Source organism: Mauremys mutica, chromosome 7, assembly GCF_020497125.1.
Source record: "Mauremys mutica isolate MM-2020 ecotype Southern chromosome 7, ASM2049712v1, whole genome shotgun sequence".
Lineage (NCBI taxonomy): Eukaryota > Metazoa > Chordata > Testudines > Geoemydidae > Mauremys > Mauremys mutica.
In genome coordinates, this window is record NC_059078.1 from 115,818,809 (window position 1) to 115,841,256 (window position 22,448).

A 22,448-nucleotide genomic window follows, 5' to 3' on the forward strand; every position below is an offset into this window, starting at 1 on the left:
CCGCGGCAGCGCTTTGAAGTGTAAGTGTAGCCAAAGCCTCAGTTCCATTGGGAACTTTTGAAAATCCCACCCTTGAACTTTAAAAGAACTTTTGAAGTAATTTGGGAACTTTTTACCCCTTCTGTTTTGTTTTATTTAATTATTTATAAATATTTTTTATTGAGGCAAAGTTGCAATAAAATGCTAACGTCCTACGTCATACATTACTTACTATTATTTCTTCAGGATCAGGTTAATCGTGAAAGAACCTAGCTAAAGATTTGGGCTTGCTGGCTCAGGAGCCCTCCTCCCCTGAGAATGCTAAAATGACCAAAATTCTAAATAGCTGTCCTCTTTTTGGCTCTTTTCTTGGGTATATACTTGGGCTTTTCCATTACAAGGACAGGCCCTATTGTATTGCAGTACAATTCCACAGGAGGAGAAGTCACATTTTTTGATAAAGTGCAATACACATTTTTGGTGGTAACCATAAAAAAAAAAAAACCAACGTTATTCTGTTTAAAATGTAGCTCCTTTACTGGAGCATGAAGTAAGCAGGTCGGGATCTCGAAGAAGCTGGCATTGGGACACAAGATGAATCTCTTTAATAATTTCTTGTCAAAACCATCTAATTCCTGAAATCAGTGGGAACTGCTGGATGCTCAGCATTTTTGAAAATCAAGCCACCCAATTTGGTAACCAAATATGGACTTAGGAACATGTGGTTGGGGTCCTGTTTTTGAAAGTTTTAACTCGTGTTCTCCATTTGTTGTATAAACTGGAGGACTTCTATACCTTGCCTGTTGCAGCAAGTAGAATTCGTCCTTTGGATTTCAGCTTCTCCCTCCATTTTGATATGCACGCTTTGCTTCCACTGTGTGAAAGACAGTTTTGCTGCTGAATATAGTTTTTTTCTTTAGTGTGAAAATTAATGTGTTTCTATTTATTTATATTTGTCCAACATTTGTAGGCATTCACTTTCCATGTGAAACTTTTCACACAGCTCTTGATACATGTTAACAGCTTTGTTGTATAATGAAAATGAAAAAGCAAAACTAATAAAAAATGTCAGTTTTGCCAACAAGCCATCTTTGGAATGTCATTGTAGCATTAAAAGTATGTTTGGAAATTTCAAAATATTACAGCTCAGAGCTGGCCCTGTAGTTACGTATTATAGCAAATATGGTTGTCTGAAACTGAACTGAATACAAAAAGTCAAAGAACAGTAGGATAGTATCTGGCATAGTCACATAAGACATAATTAGATTATTAGAATGGTCTGTCTTAAGATGTCTATTACTAAATTGAAATCCAATTATAGTTTTATGGCATTACTGAAAAATGTTTGGATATTTTGCTTGTCTTTGTGAAAGATCATTTCCTTTTAGTATCTGCTGCACTCATATCAGACTTATTTTTCAAAACAAATTTGACCTTAGTTATCTTGGAATCAGCCTTACATTAAATAAAACATATTTTGATTTTTTTATATCAACTACTAAGTATGTTTCTTAGCATTTGAAAGATCACATGAGAAAATAATTTACAAAATAATCCTTTAAATTATAAACATTTGTATATACAATATATTTATGCCATCATAATAAAAAAAGAACATACTCTGTTTCACTGGTATAAATCTGGTGAAATTCAGTTGAGCTCAGTGGATCAGTACAATGGATTTATGCCACTGTAAGTGAGAGAAGAATTTGATCTCTGATGTTCATATATAGTGAACATTAAGCTAGTGTGTCTAGAAAAAAATAATTGGGGCCAAATTCTGCTCTCAGTTGAAGTCCATGGAGTTATTCCAGATTTATCCTGAGAGCAGGTCTGGCCCCTACTTTTCAGTAATTGGCACCACTACAGATATAAAGCAGTTGTTAGCAAAGAGAAGGGCGTAGGAATTTCCTGCACTCCTGCCGTGAAGATTCAAATGCTAAGTTTAAATAATGCATGAACCTAAGATTTTTATAATTGATCATTGTATGATTTATACAGAGTAATTAGAATTAGGTTGAGAGAGAATTTTCAAAAGCCAGTTTCCTGGTAGCCAAAGCCATTAAATAACAGTAAGCTGCCAAAACAAAAATGAGGTGGGAACATAGCCACAAAATTCAGAGTGTCTATCCTGTATCTGATTTATAATAATCCTAATTGCATCAACATTTACAATACCTTCTTATTTGTAACCATAAGGACTGCTTGACTAAATCTAAAGATTATTTTTCATGTGATTGTTTAAAACCTAATCAAACATAACTGAAAAACTGCAAAGATTTAATGTATAACAAAAGTAAAAGGTGCAGAATGTTGAAAAGGTTAATTAAAAATGATTGCATTTACTGAGAGAGAACTATTAATTACTTCACATCGGTGGTCATTTGACTTGGAAACCATTGACTATAGATATATATTTTCAGTGGTGTAACATGGTCTGTATTTTTTTAAAATGCATACCCGTAACAGGAAAGGATAGGTATGGTTCATATTTCATTTTGGAACTCGGTTTGATTAGGGTTCATTTTTTAAAGTATTAGCTAAGATTTAGCCCCATATATAGAAGAGCCTACTCAAGTGTTACAGCAAAAAAATTCCCACTGAAGTGAATGAGAGCTTTGATTGAAAAAGGATTGCAGGATTTGTCTCTTTGATATTTCTAGTTTTCCAATTTTTCCCCAGAGGAGGTTTGCTTACAGCTTAATGCTTAATGGGGTTGTAGGTATGGGAGAAAAAAGGGCAGTAGAAAATTCATCATTATGTAATATAATCTCTGTCAAACAGTGTATATGATCAACAAAGTGAATTCTCAAGTGTCAACAAGCACATTTAAGTGTAATTTTTACCACGTCACTGGAAAAAGCAAAAAGAAGCTTCAAGGATCAATTACAAGGGTCACAACCTTGTATTATCTGATTTGCTATTATATTCATGCATGCTTTATTGGAATGGAACATAAACTTGAAAACTAGTGAGCTCAAAAAGGATTGCAATACTCGAGCAAAGAGCTGGAAGCTTTTTCCTGTTTTATTTTGCTGGGGCAGCACTTTAGAGTGAGCCCATTATAAGAGGGAGAACAGTAGTTATGTTAACATGGTAATTAATCAAGGCTGTGGAAAAGAGGAAACAAGTTGTGAATTCAATTCTGCAGTAATAAAAAGAAATGCTGAAAGTTACCCTGTAAATTGGCAAAGCTTTGGTGACCTGTCTCGCGCTGTCTTGTGAACTTTGTGTGCAGTAAATCTCTTATCATGCAGATGAGGTACGTTGTAATATTTTCACATTTTATTCAATATAGCTGCATGTACAATTTCAGACTTAGTTCTGTCCACTTAGTATCTGACTAAATCAAAAAATATAGCGAATGGAATAGCTGGGCAGCATATGCAGTAACATAAGGTCACTTTGAATAGTCCAGGGGAAATTAATTAGAAGAGCTCAACTGAAACCTTGGTCAGAGCATTCCACACCACAAAACCAGCCTCTGATTCAATACAGTGCATGAATTGTATATGGAATGACCGGAGATCTCTTCTCCAGAGGGATTTATTTTGTATAAGGTCCTTCTGATGCATAATTCATTCCAGATGCTAGTGTTGTGTTACACACTAGGAGGAACTTCACATCCTAAATCCCTCTAGGTTAGGGTTGAAATCATTGCAGCAATATGTGAGAAACCATGACTGGATCAGTTAGCAGCTTCTGCAAGTTTCTTTGTTTAGCAGCTTCTGACTCTGGGGAGAATTACTTTGGTGTAACTACATTGCTGAGGAGTGTGAAAAATCCACACCCCAAGTGATGTAGTTATACTGATGTAAGTGCCAGTGTAGACAGCTTTATATTGGCAGGAGAGCTTCTCTCGCTTACACAGACATTTCGCAGACATGGCTTAACTACACTTACAGAGAGCTCTCTCCCATCAGCGTAGAGTGTCTTCATTAAAGCGCTGCAGCTATACCGATGCAGCATTTCAAGTGTAGAGTTGCCCTTTATCATTATATCTCTTCCTCTCTGTATAAGACACCTTGGGGGAAAGAGGTAAAACTAGGAATAATGGGCCAAATTCTTCTTTTTGTTAGACTGTTGTAAATCCAGACTAATTTCTAGTGAATCTAACGGATTTAACCAAGCTTTACTCTGATGTGACTAAAGTCAAAATTTGGTGGAAAACCTGTATTCTTCAATAGTGCAAGGAGAATTACATTTCCATAATGTTTCATTCTGTTCATAGTAGGGACTAAAAGGTGATTATACTCTAATGCAAATATGAACAAAGGCTTTATGGGCTTGATCCCGAATCATTCAGGATAGTGGGAATGTTTGCATTGACTTAATGAGAGTACAGTCAAGACCTAAATGAGCACAGGTAACTTTTAAGCGTTCTCTATGTTGGGATTCCTCCCTAGGCCTTTTCCACTTGGCATATCCAGAATACCTCATCCGGTTCTGGTAGAACACTTTATCCAGTTCTCTGTAATCCAAGAAATCAGTTCCACTTTGGACTCATCGCTGAAATTCTTTATTGACATACAGTCAAACTACACTTGAGTTCATCGGGTTCAAGTATAGGGGGTGGGTACAGGGTACCAGTCTAAAGTACAAAATCATTAGTCAGTTTATATACACATTCTAAAACAAACTGCCGCATGCGACTTCGACTCCACATCATGTCCTACACTCTGTGATTGGCTCATTAGTTTTTGTAGCCAAGCCTCATTCTAGATCATGAATTGTTCATGTGTTGCTTTACATTCTAGCCACAGATGCAAGCTATCAGATATTGCTTACCATCCAGGGGGAGGGATAGCTCAGTGGCTTGAGCATTGGCCTGCTAATCCCAGGGTTGTGAGTTCAATCCTTGAGGGGCCACTTAGGGATCTGGGGCAAAATCAGTACTTGGTCCTGCTAGTGAAGGCAGGGGGCTGGAATCAATGACCTTTCAAGGTCCCTTCCAGTTCTAGGAGATAGGATATCCTATATCCCTGTTTTCTAGTAGCTACATCTTTTACATATTTACAGGGCTACAAAGCTATTGTAAATTCACGCCTTGTTCATTATTCTGGGCCACAGACATGAAACAGACTTAAACTATATTCAGCCTCATTGTGCAGTGATAAGTCTCCAGACCCTTGTTCCCTCTGCTTCCTTACTCTCCAGATTGCAGGGTAAAACAAAGGGGGCATTATGTAGAGTATGGGCATATCCGGTGTTGCCAACTCTTACAGTTTTAACATGAGTCTGGTGACATTTGGTGCTTTTCTTAAAGCACAGCTCCTAGAGACAAGTGATTGTGTGAGACTCTCAGCCTTAATTTTTTTAAAGGTAAGTTTCTAGCTCTCAAGTTTGCAGAAAAAGCATGAAAATGTGACCTGCGTGTGTATCTAAAAGCTGAGAAAGATGACAAATAGAATCCCAAAATTATATCTCATGATTTTTAAAGCTAGTCTCATGATTTTTGGAGACTTGACCCATTATTTCTGTACACTTGGGATTGGCAGTACATTATGTCTGAATAGATGGTGGTTTAGTTGCAACCTTTGCATGCCACTGACAAATGTACCCTCACACTCCCTTCTTTGTTCTTATTCCTTCTACAAAATATGAGTAAATTGGTGATTGCCGCAGGATCAGATTTTGCTCCTTTACTTATCCTGCTAGACAATTTCAACCTTTGGCTTTTACATGCAGCACTGTGCCACTCTGCTATGCAGGAACAAGCCCAGAGTAGTCACCAATAACATTTCACAATGTTCCCTTTCACCTAATTAACATTTACCGCAAAGATTGCAGTATTCCCTGTGCTAAGTACACTGAATAGCCTCATAATGCTAATTACTTGCAAAGAGCAATTGTAATTTTAATGGCAACCACTGTAAATTGCTGTTTATGTACTATAAGAAAATTAATATCTAAGTGTCCATTTTGTTTATTCTAAAATTAATTTTGACACTTGTGTTTTGCAAAGAACATATAACCTATCTATCAAAGGCAGGGAAATTATCTCAAATGTCCTTTGAGTTAGGTGGCAAAAATTTTAATAGGGGCTCCCAGGATCTACGAAGCGCCTCTGCCAGCACATCACTGAATTAATGGGTGTTAGTCAACACCTTCCTGGACAACCACAAAGCTTCACTAGGTGCAGAGTGAAAACTAGATGCAAGAAGGATGAAAGAGTGACAGTATAGGAAAAGGGGAGGATTTTCTGGCCTGAGTCTATGATATCTGTAATAATGATAAAGAAAGTAAGATGTAAACTATTTGTCTTTTGAACCTAAAATGTATCACGTAGTTAATATCGGATAAGAGTCAGATTACTGCTTGTCTTCATAATTTACATTTCACAAAAGAGAGGCTAGCTGAAATTGTGGCCTTAAATGTTACTACCATGCAAATAAACTGCAAGATATTTTACAGTAAGTACTGTGCTGTTTGTAGTTGCCAAAGGAGTTGAGGATAATTACATGATACTTTCACAATGTAAAATAAAACATAAGTAGGCTCAGTTTGTAAATTTTAAATTAAATATACATGATTTAAAGGCTCAGGAAAATCTGGCATTCATGAGCATGTTTGGTGTTCATGTTCATATTCAATACAAACACTGTTGATTCTGATTGCATCCACTTTTACTCTAATGTAAGTATTAATTTTAAAAAAGTTGACTATATATAATATTGTGATAAATATACTGTAGCTGGGTTCACAAGTAGCAAAATAGAAAGGACAAAAGGCAAGTGGCAAAATTCAGGCTGTTGCAGCCTTGAAGTAAAAAAGTAAATCTCTGTGCTATATTGAGAGGTGACACACAGAATAGTGTAAGTTACAGGTTGGACATAAAATGTATAATGCCGATGAGTGAGTGTAAATATCACAGTAGTTTTCTGAACAATTTATACCTAGTGCAACTTTCACTCAGCATAACTTTCACTACCGTTTTATCATCACTGTGTTTGGCTTATGTACTTTAAGAAAATCATTAAAAATATCACTTTTGATTTTTTTTCTTGTTCCCTAAGGTGCTAATCTTTAAAGCACTTTTTAATTCCATAACAGCATTTATCATGTTTTGGACCCTTAATAAAATAACATACATGATTGTAAACACAATAGAACGGTATGTTCACATCTTTATCTTTCTTATTTTTAAATAATTCTTTAGACTGTACTGAATTATATGTTTGTGTTGGCATATATCAGTTCAGAACTCGTCCACAGATTCATACCAACTGCTTATCCTAGGACATCCTAGTTTAAACAGTTCAGTATAACATTTGCCTTCCAGGCACAAATAAGCATGTAATTACTCTGTAATCACATCATAATTAGTATGTACTATGCATATATTGCATAATTATATGCCCTACAGATTATGTGGTAATTATACGTGGATTTAGCATATAATTCTATATGCTAAATAGAAAAAAAACTTTGAGTTTAAAGTAAAGGTTATAATTATATGCTGATGTAGTACAACATTTTAACATTATTATAATGTTAAGATTATCCCAAAACCAGATGTTTGAAAGTGATGAAAATCATTGTTATAGTTTGACATGCAACCTGAAGTCTGTGGTGCTGGCTACTGTCTCCTCAATGGCAATACTGGCATATTTTGGTTTAGTATCTGTTCCAAGGACTTTGGAATAATTTAAATTATGTCCTTTTAATTAAAATAGTATGTATTCTATGGACCTGTCACAACTTGCTTCATTTGCATATGGAATTAGCTTTTAAAAAAAATGAGCTCTTGCTATTTATATACTTTTATGGCTTCATCCCCATAATATCTGAGCACCTTAAAAGCATTAATTTATCTTCACATATCTGTCAAATCGAGAGCTATGTTATCCCCATTTTACAGATGGGGAAGTGAGACACAAAAAGAATTAGGTGACATGCCCAAGGTCTCACTGTAACTCTGTCAGAAATTTGGGAATCAGCTTCAGATCTCCTAAGACCCAGTCCAGTATCAAACAAAAAACCTCCCTTCCTCTCTAAACTAAGTATACGTGGTCTGGTGTAATATGATAGGGCCTGATTCTAATCTCACTTGATCAACACTCTTTTGTGTTTCTGGGGGGGATAACTCAGTGGTTTGCACATTGACCTGCTAAACCCAGGGTTGTGAGTTCAATCCTTGAGGGGGGGCCATTTAGGGAACTGGGGTAAAAATCTGTCTGGGGATTGGTCCTGCTTTGAGCAGGGGGTTGGACTAGATAACCTCCTGAGGTCCTTTCCAACCCTGATATTCTGTGAAGTCAGATCAGAATCAGGCTAGTGATGCTGAATGCCAATTTCCAGTCCAGTGGTATAAATCCAGAATAACTCCAATGAAATCACTGCAGTTCTGGATTTACCCTACTGTAAGGGAGATCTGAAGTTGTTCTGTGTGGTCTGTATCATGTGTTATGTTTTGACTATACTATCTCTCATCTAGATCTAGTGTTTAAACTTCAGACATTGAATGAATGTAAGACCTGATTGGTTCCTTTGGTTTATAGTGGAATGTTGTATCTGTATACGTTTTTTTCATTTTATGAGGAGGATGAGACATAAACAATGGTGATCTATTTACTACACAGGAAAGTGGGATGAAGAAAGGCTTGGAATGTGCAATGTAAAATTATTCTACTGTGACTAGAACATATACCTGGACTGAAAACAGATCTAGTGTTTGCTACGTTTGTGTTGGATCAGGCTTCAGAGATGTAGGTATGGGAGATGGTAGTGTAATGTGTTGTTTATTCGTATCATACTGCCACTGAGTGACTGGCCATATAAAGGCTGATGAGTCTCAGCCTCACTCGTGCCACAGTCAACACTCCTCCCACAGTGGGGGGAAATGAAGAGTGTCATGTGACCTAGTCATGCATTTGGAGTAGAAAAGTCTCTGAGAGAGGAGAGATTTCAGCAGCAGCCTGCAGAAGGCTGCTGTGGGCTTCAGGAGCAGGAAGGCTCCTCTTCCAAAGTAGAATGAAAGCAAATCCATAAATATAAAAATCCCAGAATTTGACTAGCTCTACCTTGGAGTAGCTTGAAAGACTCCCGGCAGTCGGACATGTGAGGGGCTTGATGAAGAAGGAAAGGATTAATATATGAACTTTTGAGTATTTTATTCTGGAACTATGTATGGTAAGAAAGCAGTCCAAGCTATTGCCTACAAGAAAGCCTTTGTGAATTACTGAGGAGTCCTGAGGAGACACTGATGCAGAGATGCTGCAGGCCACCCCATGCTCTGGAGGCAGCAACCCTATTACAATTTATGAACTTGCCACATTGTTTTGCTGTTCATGCTTGCAATTGAAATGATGCATAATGGGGATTTGTGACTGTTTCTCGGAGCTACAGTGCTGGGTGGGTCCTGACTATTTATGGCAGTTAAAATTATTTGTCTACCCTTAACTCCAATTTTCTTCATTGTCGAATGGTTGGGTTTTAGAAAACTTTAATATTCAGATAAATGTTATTAAATTTGCATATTGTATAATTCCTTACAACTTTCACAGTTACCTTAATGAGGTTTTTAGTCTGTGCATTTCCATAGCTTTGTATCCTTGTGCTAGCCTGTGTCTTTAACACTGACTGTAACCGCCATAGACTTTGTAAGGTTCAGGGTGCACCTATGGTCCTTTTAAGATTATCTTGCTAGCTCTGTAGAGGTGAGCATGGAGCTTACAAGGTGTGTAGGATGGGCTTACAGAGCTAATAAGCATTTGACTGCACATGCTAACTTTTCAAGTTCTGTGGACTAGGTGCCTTGTAAACTCTGTATTAGTAAGCATGTAGTCTGTAAATTCTGCAGAATGAGTAGATAAACTTTTTAAGGGTTGGGCAGTATGGTTATTGATGTGGTTATTGAATGGTAGTTATAGAGTTTTTGGAGAAATGACTAAACAGTAACCTGTGTCTTAATGTGTTCTTTCACAGTGGACAGTTTTTTCCATGTTGCAACTCCATGGAATTTAATGCTACTGACTTTAGTCATCCTTCATTTTCCACCATTATAATTTTAGCGTATACTCATGCACTTTCTCTCTCATTAAATTATGAGCCGAAGAAACATAAGAGGTGGACACATTTTCTGGCAGCCAAGATTTCTTAGCTGACAAATATATGCTCAAGGTCTCATTAACTGTGAAATAGATACAAACATTGTAACACAATATAAACCCGATGTATTTCTTATTTTTTACAGTGGAGCCAGCACTTTCAAAGGGGAACAATTGTTTGGATGCAGCAAAAGCCTGTAACCTAAATGATACCTGCAAGAGGTTCAGATCTGCTTATATAACCCCCTGCACCAGCAGTACATCTAATGAAATCTGCAACAAGCGGAAGTGTCATAAGGCTCTCCGGCTATTTTTTGACAAAGTTCCCCCAAAGCACAGCTATGGGATGCTCTTCTGCTCCTGTCGAGACATAGCCTGTACAGAAAGGAGACGGCAGACTATTGTTCCTGTGTGTTCATATGAAGACAAGGAGAAACCAAACTGCTTGAATTTACAAGATTCCTGCAAGAAGAATTACATCTGCAGGTAAGATAGCATATGGCAGTGAAGTGATTAATGAGGTAGCAGGGAGAACCTTTGGAGCTGCTGAAATTGCCAAGACTCCAAATCAGAATTTCCACCAGGGAACAGGACAGTCGGGGAGTGGGGGAGGGGAGACTTGACATCTTCAACTGAACAACAAAAGTCTGCATCTGGTTACAGAATATGTTTTCTCAGCAACTGTAACTACTCACTACATGATGGAATGATCTTTTACCCCCCTAGGAAAGATATAAAAACAGAAATCTTTCCTACAGAATTTTCTTGGAAACCTTTCCTTCACTTGTCTTCATGAAATGATGACTTAGAATATTTTTTTCATAACTGACAAGCTGCAAGAGCTGATGGGAAATTTTAATAATATTTGAACACTCTAACATTGCTTATGAATAGTAGTGTAACTGTTAGTGCAGGGGTGGACAAAGTTTTTGGCCTGAGGGCCACATCTGCATGGGGAAATTGCATGCAAGGCCATGAATGTAGGGCTGGGGCAGGGGGTTGGGGTGTGGGAGGGGGTGCGGGGTATGGGAGGAGGTGCAGTGTGCAGGAAGGGCTCAAGGTAAGGGGTTGGGGTACACGGGGGGTGCAAGGTGCAGCAGGGGTTCAGGGCACGGATTTGGGGTGCTGGCTCCTGCCCGGAGCTGCTTACCTGGAGTGGCAGCGGTGCACAACGGGGCTCAGGCAGGCTCCCTGCCTGCCCTGGCCCTGTTCCGTGCTGCGCCACTCCCGGAAGTGGCCAGCACTACGTCCTTCGGCCCCTGGGGAAGGGTGGGCGGGCAGAGGACTCCGCACGCTGCCCTCACCTGCAGGTACCTCCCCCGAAGCTCCCATTGGCTGCAGTTTCACATTCCTGGCCTGCAGGCGAGGGCAGCACACAGAGCTTTCTGCACCCCCCCCCCCCAGGGGCTGCAGGGATGTGGTGCCGGACATTTCTGGGAGCGGTGCGGGGGCCATGGGGGTGTCAATCCTGTGGGCCGCATCCAAAGCCCTGAGGGCCAGATCCAGTCCGTGGGCCATAGTTTGCCCACCCCTGTGTTAGTGGATAATAGCCATAGCCAGGACCTTATTCACAGCCCTAGCATGCAGGTTGTTCATAGGGTTTTTTCTGCACAGTGTGGGAATCATCCCTCTCAGGGTGTGGATCTGTTCCTGCTGCAGTTTCAGAGCTGCAGTAGGCTTGGGACTGTTTTGTTCCCCCTCAGTATTCCCACAGATATTTGTGTTTGACTGATGTATCGGTCGTTGTTGATCCACTAGTCCAGCTCCCAGCCCTCTTCCTCCTCTGTGTACCTGGGCAGTGGGTGCCCCCAGGGGACATAGCTTTGCAGGGCAGAAGGGGTCCTCATGCCTTGAGCAAGCTCCCTGCACTGGTTCTGCTGCATACAGGGCCTTCTGTGCCTCTAGGAAACCTCGTACTCCCAGTTATATTCTGTATGTTTCTATCAGAAAGCCCTTGTACTAATGCCGTATTTTAAAAGTTATACGCTAGATTCTCATTAATTGCCAGTGGGTAGATCCCAATGTGTATTACCCAAATATTGTGAATTAGCAATGAAAACAAACATTTTAAGAAGTCAAGGATACTGCAGTAAATTATTTGAGAGCGTTTCATATGTATTTTAACTGCCCTGGAGTATATTTTATAGAAATAATTAATATGACTATGAGGCCTCACTATAGTATTCTACTATTAAACCTTTGGGCTGGATCCTTAAGTGTGCCTGAGCTCTGCGCTGTGCACCTGAGAAGGTGGGTGGGCATAAATAGCCTTCTTCCCTCTCTGGCCCCTGTGCCTCCCCAAGGACAGATGGGAATAGTCTACTCTAAGTTGTGTCAGTTGTAGTTGGAGTCATTGTGGATAGTTCTCTGAAAACATCCACTCAATGTGCAGCGGCAGTCAAAAAAGCTAACAGAATGTTGGGAATCATTAAGAAAGACATAGATAATAAGACAGAAAATATCATATTGCTTCTATATAAATCCATGGTATGCCCACATCCTGAATACTGCTTGTAGATGTGGTTGCCGCATCTCAAAAAAGATGTATTGGATTTGGAATAGGTTCAGAAAAGGGCAACAAAAATTATTAGGGTATGGAATGGCTGCCTTGTGAGGAGAAATTAATAAGACTGGAACTTTTCCGCTTGAAAAAGAGATGACTAATTTGGACGATAAGATTGAGGTCTATAAAATCATGACTGGTTTGGAGAAAATAAATAAGGAAGTGTTATTTACTCCTTCTCATAATACAAGAACTAGGGGTCACCAAATGAAATTAATAGGCAGCAGGTTTAAAACAAACAAAAGGAAGTATTTTTTCACACAACGCACAGTCAACCTGTGGAACTCCTTGCCAGAGGATGTTGTGAAGGCCAAGTCTATAAGAGAGTTCAAAAAAGAACTAGCTAAATTCATGGAGGATAGGTACATCAGTAGCTTTGAGGCAGGATGGGCAGGGATGGTGTCCCTAGCCTCTGTTTGCCAGAATCTGGGAATGGGTGACAGGGGATAGATCACTTGATGATTACCTGTTCTGTTCATTCCCTCTGGGGCACCTGGCATTGGCCACTGTTGGAAGACAGGATACTGGGCTAGATGGACCTTTGGTCTGACCAAGTATGGCCTTTCTTATGTTGTAATTCCCCCAACAGGGCCATTCCAGCGGCTCAGTGTACCCAGAATGCAGCACACACTCTTCATCATGGGAGCAGGCAGTGAGTGACACAGAGCTAGCTACATTAGCTTTTCAACCAAGGATTCCTATGCAAGGAAAATCCCCAGCCGTCTGTTAAGGTAGCTTTTGGCCCCTCTACCATGCTACTGGTGCCAAGGTTCTGGCCTCTACTGAAAAATGGGGCAAGGCCACTGATTCTGAGAATTAGTCCATTAGTCCCTACAGATCATAAGAAGTAGAGAGGGTTCTCTATTCTAGTTATAATAACGAAAGCTTATGCTCAAATAAATGTATTAGTCTCTAAGGTGCCACAAGTACTCCTGTTCTATTTGCATTCAGAAAGTGCATTTTCACCAGGTTCTCAAAATGTTTTTCCAACATTATTTACCCTGATTTTAACCCTGGGTAATAGGGTTATATTATACTCATTATACTGATGGATAAAATAAGGAACAGTTAAATGACTTGCCCCAGGTTACATAGTAAATCACCACTGGAACCAGGAATAGAATCCAAGAGTCTTGACTTTCAGTCCTCACCATACAAACACATTGCTTCCTGCTAAGAATATGTACTTAGAATACAGAATACGCAAGGGGAGTTGGAGATTGTGGGGGGGAAAATGTTAAGGTTCACTGGCCTCTAGCATATCCCGTTAATGGGAAACTCAAATCCACAGACTTCTTCTAGAGCTCTTGTCACCGTTGAATGGACAGTATCATACTTGAGTAAGTATACAGTGAACCACTTTAAAAGTTCCACCATTTTTCATTGATTCTACAGTTTTCAGTGACATTCAGTACCCATTTAGAGGAGACTAAAACTAGAAATGGTAATGTCTTTCAAAATGGTCTGAGGCTTTATTGGCATCCACTTGTAATTTGCTCCACTGCCTGTATATGTTCTGTTTTCCTTCTTAATTTTTAATTTTATATTTACTATTTTGATAAGCAGAACAATTATTTTTGTTAGGATGAAATGTCCATCTCATAAATTGATTTGGGTTCGATGAGATTAATGTGGTGACTTAGTCTACCCGCCATATTGCCAGGCAGGATTGATTTTCTTCTTCTTATTATTTATTACTATTCATAAGCCATCCCTGATAAATGTGATTCAAGCCTTAATCTGATTCCTGTCCCCAGGGACTTATTCCACAGCCTCTCTTGGCAGCTACTTCTACTGCCCAAACTGTTCTCAGTTATAGGGCCAAATGCTACCCACATTCAGTCCCTGAGCTGAATATCTCAGGAAGGGTCAGGGAAGAGTTCTCTCTCCAAGCCCATGGCTTGACGCTGTGCATTGCTACTATACCTTACAAGTTGGGTTTCCGTGCATCCTGTATGTTTAGACCTGTGGATGCACATAGTCCTAAAACAGCTGGCCTCCTGTCCTTTACTTCAATCCTGAGCCCTTTCCTCCTTGTGTACGACTTCTCTAGAGTTCCATCCTGCCTGCCATACCTCCCAGCAGAACAATGGTATTTCCACAGTATTTTCAGCCAAGGTTCCACTGCATTCAGTGTCTGTGGGGTGGATTTGTCCCATAAAGATTTTTCTAATATTTACACTAAATATGCCCTGCTGCAGCCTAAGTGCTGCCATTACTACTTCTGTGATTGTTGTCAGCTCTGGTCAAATGTCGTCTCAGCAGCTAAGTTGTTTAATAGTATTTTATTTCATCAGATTTCATTAATCTTGCCCTGATTTTACGCCTTTTCTATTACATCACTGCACAACCCCGCTTGGTAAAATTGCGATTACCATTGCCCAAAGCTACAGCCAGCGCTAGAATGAAAATTGATTTCTTAGCAGGTTTCCTATTGCATTCCTTTTCATACAAACTTCAGTTCAGAAAGTTCGGGCTCTCTTCTAGCTCAGGGACCCACTGTTTTGTGGGTGTGGGTATGCAGAGGTACAGCACTAGTGTGGAGTGCACTGGTGGCATTGTGGGGGCATACCAAAGTGCAGCAGCACTTCTATCTCCTTTCTGGAGGTACGACATGTCTCCTCCCTTCCCAGTTGCAGATGACCAACTGGTGAAGATAGTCATGCTTGACCCGCCCTACCAGGGGTTGTGGAGACTGATACTGACATTGCGTCATTCCCTGACCATGTACTCATGGAGAGCAATACCCAATCTTATGGCTGCGCTGCTCCATATGTAAATGGTGGAGTACTCTTCTATCCCTCCTCCTCTGGCCCCTCTATACAGAGCCAGCCATAACTGTCCCCTAGTCTACTGACATGGTAGTAATAGGCTTTTTCAAATACCTTCACTATTTTTCCTCTCCAAGGAGACCAGAAAGAAAGGCAACAGCTCCCCACTGCTAATAATGTTGAGATCCAGAAATAACCTGTCCACTTAGTGGTACCAGAGCCTAAATTAAAATAATTTAAACCTGTGGCCTTTAGGCACTTCTTTCTGACTCCAAGGTTTTTTTGTTTTGTTTTATTTTGAAGATAGAAGGAAAAAATAAATGAAGTAATACTTACAAACACATATTTTAACTACGGAGAAATCATCATTGGCAAAGTGTTGGTTATTTGCATGTATATCACACATAATTAAGCACTTTCAGTGTTATTCAGGACACTGGGGCATCCTTTTCTCAAAGGCCTCCTAAAATGCTCTCATACTGTTTACATGGATACCATTTGTGAATACAAAAGTTTGGGCCTGCAAACACTGATGCACAAAATATCTCATTACTGTACACAAATATCTATTTACATGTTTAGTTTTGGACATCTTTGAAAATGTCACCGTAGTTATGCAGAACACTGATTCTGTCATAAAAGCAGGGTAAGCACAGGAAAACAACTGAGCCAAACTACAGATACTGTCAGCCCATTACTGAGATGATAGGTTAATTAACTTAATTTTCTTCTTTGTTGTTCAGAAATGTACAGAAATGTCAGTAAACACAAATAAGTTCTGGTTTATGTAAAGAGTCCTAATTTTCAGTAAATGGCCATGATGTCTTAAAAAAATTAATCAGGATGTTGAATAGTTTGTTTTTGTTATCACCTACCTAACTGCTACCTCTCCTTACACTACAGCTCATGTACAAGTTTGAAAACCAGTCTTTCAGGCATGCATTAAAAATGCTAATGCTAAAAATGAGCATTGGCAATTTCTTCTTATTCATGTTGATAAATCTTCTAAAGAGAGTCGTCATGCTGTCTGAAGCTCTCTAAAACAGTGTGTGGTCCTGGCATAGTTAAAACATCAAAGGAACCCCATTTTATGAGCACTTGAGCCACAAATTGAAACTATTATGTCTTAGGATATCATTTTGCTTTAGATTAGAATGACCATACTGGGTCAGACCAAGGGTTCATCCAGCCCAGTATCCTGTCATCCGACAGTGGCCAATGCCAGGTGCCCCAGAGGGAATGAATAGAACAGGTAACCAGCAAGTGATAATTCCCATGTTGCCCATTCCCTGCTTCTGACAAACAGGCTAGGGACACCATCCCTGCCCATCCTGGCTAATAGCCTTTGATGGTAGGGTTGCCAGGTGTCTGGTTGTTAACTGGAACACCCAGTTGAAAAGGGACCCTGGTGGCTCCAGTCAGCACTGCCGACTGGGCCATTAAAAGTGCAGTCGACACTGCTGCCGGTCTAAAACAGCCTAATCCCTACCTCTCCTGGCACTGCGCTGCTAACCAGGAGCAGCCCGAGTTAAGCCTGCATCCCAACCCCCTGCCCCAGCCCTGGGCCCCGTCCAAACTCAGAGCCCCCTCCTGCACCCCAAATCCCTCATCCCTTGGCTAACCCCAGAGCCTGCATCCCCAGCTGGAGCCCTCACCCTCCAGCACCCCAAACCCCAGCCCAGAGATCCCTCCTACACCCTGAAGCCCTCAGAGGGGCCGTCAGCCCCAACCCAGAGCCCGTACCCCCTCCTGCACCCCAACCCCCTGCCTCAACCTGCAGCACCCTCTCGCACTCCGAATCCCTCTGCTCCCCCCTCCTGCACCCCATCCCCATCCCAAAGACCTCACCCACTCCCGCACCCCAACCCTTGCCCTAGCCCAGTGAAAGTGAGTGAGGGTGGGGGAAAGCGAGCCACTGAGAGAGGGGGAATGTAGTGAGCAGGGGCAGACCTCAGGGAAGGGATGGGGCTAGGGTGTTCGGTTTTGTGTGATTACAAAGTTGGCAAGCCTAATTGATGGACCTATCCTCCATGAATTTCTCTAGGTCTAGCTGAAGGACAATATGCCACATTTCTATTGCAGTTACAATCTACAGTATCTCAAGACATTGTTTTCTTCATATAATGAAACTGTCTCTATTACTTGGGCCTTTTGAATAATATAGGTTTTGATTAGGTGCACCTTCCAAATCCTCCCAACTCATTAATAAGGTTCTAAGCAGAGTACAAGTGAATTGGACACATAATTTATTAAAAGAACAGAAAAGTAGCACAATGTTAATCCATTCATACTGTCCAATAAAGATCAGAAGAGAATGGGGAATACAGTGGAACAAAATAAGTCAATTCTTGTTAAAATAAGAATGTAATTAAAGAATGTAAGTTTCTTATCCTCTACAGCTACCATACTCAAAATGGCCAAAGAAAGCAGTTTGGTTGATTTTTAATTGGAAGCAGCCAAAAAATAATACTTGACTAGTTTCAGAATCTAGATGCTCTTTTTTCCCCTTTGGCTAAGGTAAATGAATTATACATCATATTTAAAGATCAGGTTTTGCAGTATTGTAATTAGAACCTCAGTGGTGATTAGGACCATTTGATGTTATAAAAAATAAAATAGCCAAGTAATTTATGTGCCCATGCAGCATCTAATTTAAACAGTATTTTTTCCCAATATGCATTGCATATTGTGGTACTGTTTTAGTGACTATACACAAATGTCCCATTGCATATCTATGTATTGGTCCCTTCACATACAGTATAGGAAAAACTTCTTCTCTCTGAACTCATCTGTGTGGAATAGCTTCAGAATATGCAATACAAAATATGCAAAGAAGAGAAATATTTCCTAAATGTACAGTATATCTACACCATGTCCGTGCACAATAAATACTTTACAGCTTTCATATATTTGGTGCACCATATATTAATGGTGCTTGATGCTCACCCGTCTCTCCCCAGTTGTAGATGAACACATCTGCACGTGTGTACCAATATCTGCAGTTGCAGGTCACAGATTCTGTGGGGTATAAATTTTGGTTCCAACAACCCATTCATGCAAATTAAATTTTGCATGTGACAGCTCTGTGATCTGTACACACACATATACAAATTTTAACTGCAGATCACTAAAAATCAGAGGTTATATTTCTTAGAAGTCTGAAAAAGTGAACACAAACTGTAATGATTATTTGTAAGTCTTTTCCAGACCAGGACCACCCAGAGGATTCAGGGGGCCTGGAGCAAAACAATTTTGGGGGCCTCTTCCACACACAAAAAAAAGTTGCAATACTATAGAATATTATATTCTCGTGGGGGCCCCTGTGGGGCCCGGGGCAAATTGTTCCCCCGCCCCGGGGGCAGCCCTGTCCCAGACTTAAAAAGTATTATTTACCCAATAAAGGAACTACTACACCTATACCCCAGCTTCTACAAGACATGCAAAACTACAAGTGTGTTTTGCATGCACTTTTTTAAAATGTGGGCTTTAACATGTAAAGTTACATTTAGGGTCTGTTTCTGTATTACTTGGCATTCAGAACTCCCATTCTAGTAATCTGAGCAATCCCAGTGCGTGTGAAAGGCCAGGATCAGACATTTAGCGAACTAGGAAATTTCCTGCAGACATGTCCCCTCATGAATATGGCCTGCATTGTCTTCTAGTGGCTTCTTAAGCACTGTGGAGATGTTGTGGGTAGAAGTTATGGTATTAGGGAATCTTTAGTTCCATCCTGCCCCTTTTATTCTCCTGTAATGGAGTCTAGCAGCTTGAGAGTTCTTACGGTACAGCTTTAATGAGAATCAGGGATGTGTGCTCTGGTGGATTTTGATAGCTTCAGGGAAGGGAGAAAAGGGTGCTCATTCGTTCCTTATATTTTCGGTGCTTTTTCTTTCCTCTTCCCTTTGTAGATTTCCCCATAACTATTAAGCAGCCTCATATCTCACCATAGCTATCTCTCTGCCACCTTATTCATTCTCTCATATTCACTCTCAAGTCCTCCCCCAGCTGCATGCCATTTCCTGTATTTTCACCCTCCCCCAGAACCCTGCCAAGTCCAGTCCACACTTATAGCGCAGGGGAGGAGAGCAGAAGCATGGATGCCAGCATCCCGTCTGGGCTAGTATCTCATGCTGGTGTAGGTGCAGCTGGTTCACTAGGCTGACCAAATGCCCACGGTCTCAGACTCCATATGGATCTAACGCTGTGTGGGAGGGCTGGCTTGCGAGGGTGCTCATTGGGAGTTTTCATGGAGGACAAGGTAGCCGCATCTAAGATTCCAGGATTGTCACTGTAAAGTCAGGCCTGGTCTACACTACGCGTTTAAACCGAATTTAGCAGCGTTATACCGATTTAACCCTGCACCCGTCCACACAATGAGGCCCTTTATATCGATATAAAGGGCTCTTTAAACCGGTTTCTGTACTCCTCCCCGACGAGAGGAGTAGCGCTGAAATCGGTATTGCCATGTCGGATTAGGGTTAGTGTGGCCGCAAATCGACGGTATTGGCCTCCGGGTGCTATCCCACAGTGCATCATTGTGACCACTCTGGACAGCCATCTGAACTCAGATGCACTGGCCAGGTAGACAGGAAAAGCCCCGCGAACTTTTGAATTTCATTTCCTGTTTGCCCAGCGTGGAGCTCTGATCAGCACAGGTGGCGATGCAGTCCCAAATCCAAAAAGAGCTCCAGCATGGACCATACGGGAGATACTGGATCTGATTGCTGTATGGGGAGACAAATCTGTTCTATCAGAGCTCCGTTACAGAAGACAAAATGACAAAGCATTTGAAAAAATCTCCAGGCTATGATAGACAGAGGCCACAGCAGGGACTCAGCACAGTGCTGGGTGAGAAGCGTAACGGAAAGCCAAAGAATCAAATGGACGCTCATGGAGGGAGGGAGGGGGTACTGAGGACTCCAGCTATCCCACAGTCCCCGCAGTCTCCGAAAAGCATTTGCATTCTTGGTTGAGCTCCCAGTGCCTGAAGGATCAAAAACATTTTCCCGGGTGTTTCAGGGTGTTTGTCATCAATTTACACCCTTCACCCCCCCCCCCGAAAGAAAAAGGAAAAAAATCATTTCTCGCCTTTTTTCAATGTTACCCTATGTCTACTGCATGCTGCTGGTAGACGGGGTGCTGGAGAGCTAAACAGCAGCATCCTCTCCCCTCCCTCCCCGGTGGCAGACGGTACAGTACAGAAGGACTGGTATCCGTTCTCGTCATCAGCCCGTGAGTGTTCCTGGCTGGCCTTGGTGAGGTCAGCCGGGGGCACCTGGGTAAAAATAGGAATGACTCCTGGTCATTCCCAGCAGATGGTACAGAACGGCTGGTAACCGTCCTCATCATAGCAACTGGGGGCTGAGCTCCATCAGCCCCACCCCCGTCATGTCTAAAGAAAAGATTCTGTACTGCCTGGACTATCATAGCAGCTGGAAGCTTCCTCTCCCTCATTTTATCTCACTAAAAAGTCAGTGTTTCTTATTCTTGCATTCTTTATTACTTCATCACACAAATGGGGGGACACTGCCACGGTAGCCCAGGAGGGTTGGGGGAGGAGGGAAGCAACAGGTGGGGTTGTTACAGGGGCACCCCCTAGAATGGCATGCAGCTCATCATTTCTGCGGGGTCTCTGGGGCTCTGACACGGAGCGGCTGTGCTCTCTGGTTCTCTAGTTCACTTGCCCCATATTCTAGCCAGGACTGACTCTATTTTTAGACAAAACATAGGAAGGGAATGACCCAGGGGGTCATTCCCATTTTTGCCTATGCACCCCCGGCCGACCTCAGCGAGGCCAGCCAGGAGCACCCATGATAGCAGCAGACGGGACAGAACGACTGATAACCGTCATCTCATCGCCAATTTACAATGGCATGGTAGACGATACAATATGACTGGTAACCATCTCTGCTATCTTGCAAAGGCAAATGAATGCTGCTGTGTAGCAGTGCAGTACCGCGTCTGTCAGCAGCATCCAGTACACATACGGTGAAAGTGACAAAAGGCAAAACGGGCTCCATGATTGCCATGCTATGGCATCTGCCAGGGTAATCCAGGGAAAAAGGGTGCGAAATGACTGTCTGCCATTGCTTTCCTGGAGGAAGGATTGAGTGACGACATTTACCCAGAATCACCCGCGACACTGTTTTTGCATTGGGATCTCAACCCAGAATTCCAATGGGCAGGGGAGACTGCGGGAACTATGGGATAGCTACGGGATAGCTACCCACAGTGCAACGCTCCGGAAATCGACGCTAGCCTCGGTACATGGATGCACACCGCCGAATTAATGTGCTTAGTGTGGCCGCGTGCACTCGACTTTATACAATCTGTTTTACAAAACCGGTTTATGTAAAATCGGAATAATTCCGTAGTGTAGACATACCCTCAGAGTCGGCGTGAAGCAATGGAAACAGCTCACTAACACGGCTAGAGCGGGCTTTTTGTTTTGAATGTCACCAGCTTGAATCATCACTGGATTTTGTGGTCTGTTACCATCCAGTGTTGAAGTTCTCAGCCATTTTTGGCTTTTTTACACACACTGCTTTACAAACTACACCCGGGTGACAGCAGAGGCATTGAGCTACTAGTTATTGTATTACAGACCCGAGGTGATCTCTGCAATGCATATATATCAATTTTTTCACTCGCAGCTGGCCGGCAGCTGTTTCAGGTGGTTATTCTGCTTTTGGTTTTGCAAACTAGGACCTCATAGTAGATTTTGTAAAACTGTCTAGGCCCCGCCCTGAAAAAAGAGACATTCCTGATTATCCTACACAGTTACCCTACTTAATTTAAAAAAAAACAGATTGTTTTGGGCGGAGCAGAAGCTAGTATTTTTGGTGAGGGAAATAAGGTTGGTTACCAGAACATTTTTTTGCTAGCCTGGCAAAAAGTGCTAATGCAGGTTCTGCAAAATAAGCAAAAACCCACTAAATTAATGTGAAGTTAAGACTGAGCTATTTAACAGTGCAAAAGTCAGGAAACAGTTGGAGGTAAGGTTACCACCGTAATGTCAATTTTACCCACATGCATGTATTCATTACCGCAAGGTCTTACATGAGCAGCCTACAGTAGGCTTAGAAT

General features: G+C 41.4%; 2 protein-coding genes across 5 annotated transcripts in view; one reads left to right on the plus strand and one right to left on the minus strand.

The window, feature by feature from the left end:
• The window catches only part of LOC123374939, a 206,680-nt gene that overhangs the window by 119,759 nt on the left and 64,473 nt on the right, over window positions 1-22,448 (minus strand). The gene's annotated exons all lie outside the window — the stretch shown is intronic.
• Window positions 1-22,448, plus strand: part of GFRA1 (GDNF family receptor alpha 1) — a 199,681-nt gene that overhangs the window by 116,562 nt on the left and 60,671 nt on the right. For all 4 annotated transcript variants that reach the window (XM_045025331.1, XM_045025330.1, XM_045025329.1 and 1 more), the window contains one exon: window positions 10,175-10,514. In XM_045025331.1, coding sequence (XP_044881266.1) covers window positions 10,175-10,514 — 340 coding nt within the window. The remainder of the gene's footprint in view (window positions 1-10,174; window positions 10,515-22,448) is intronic.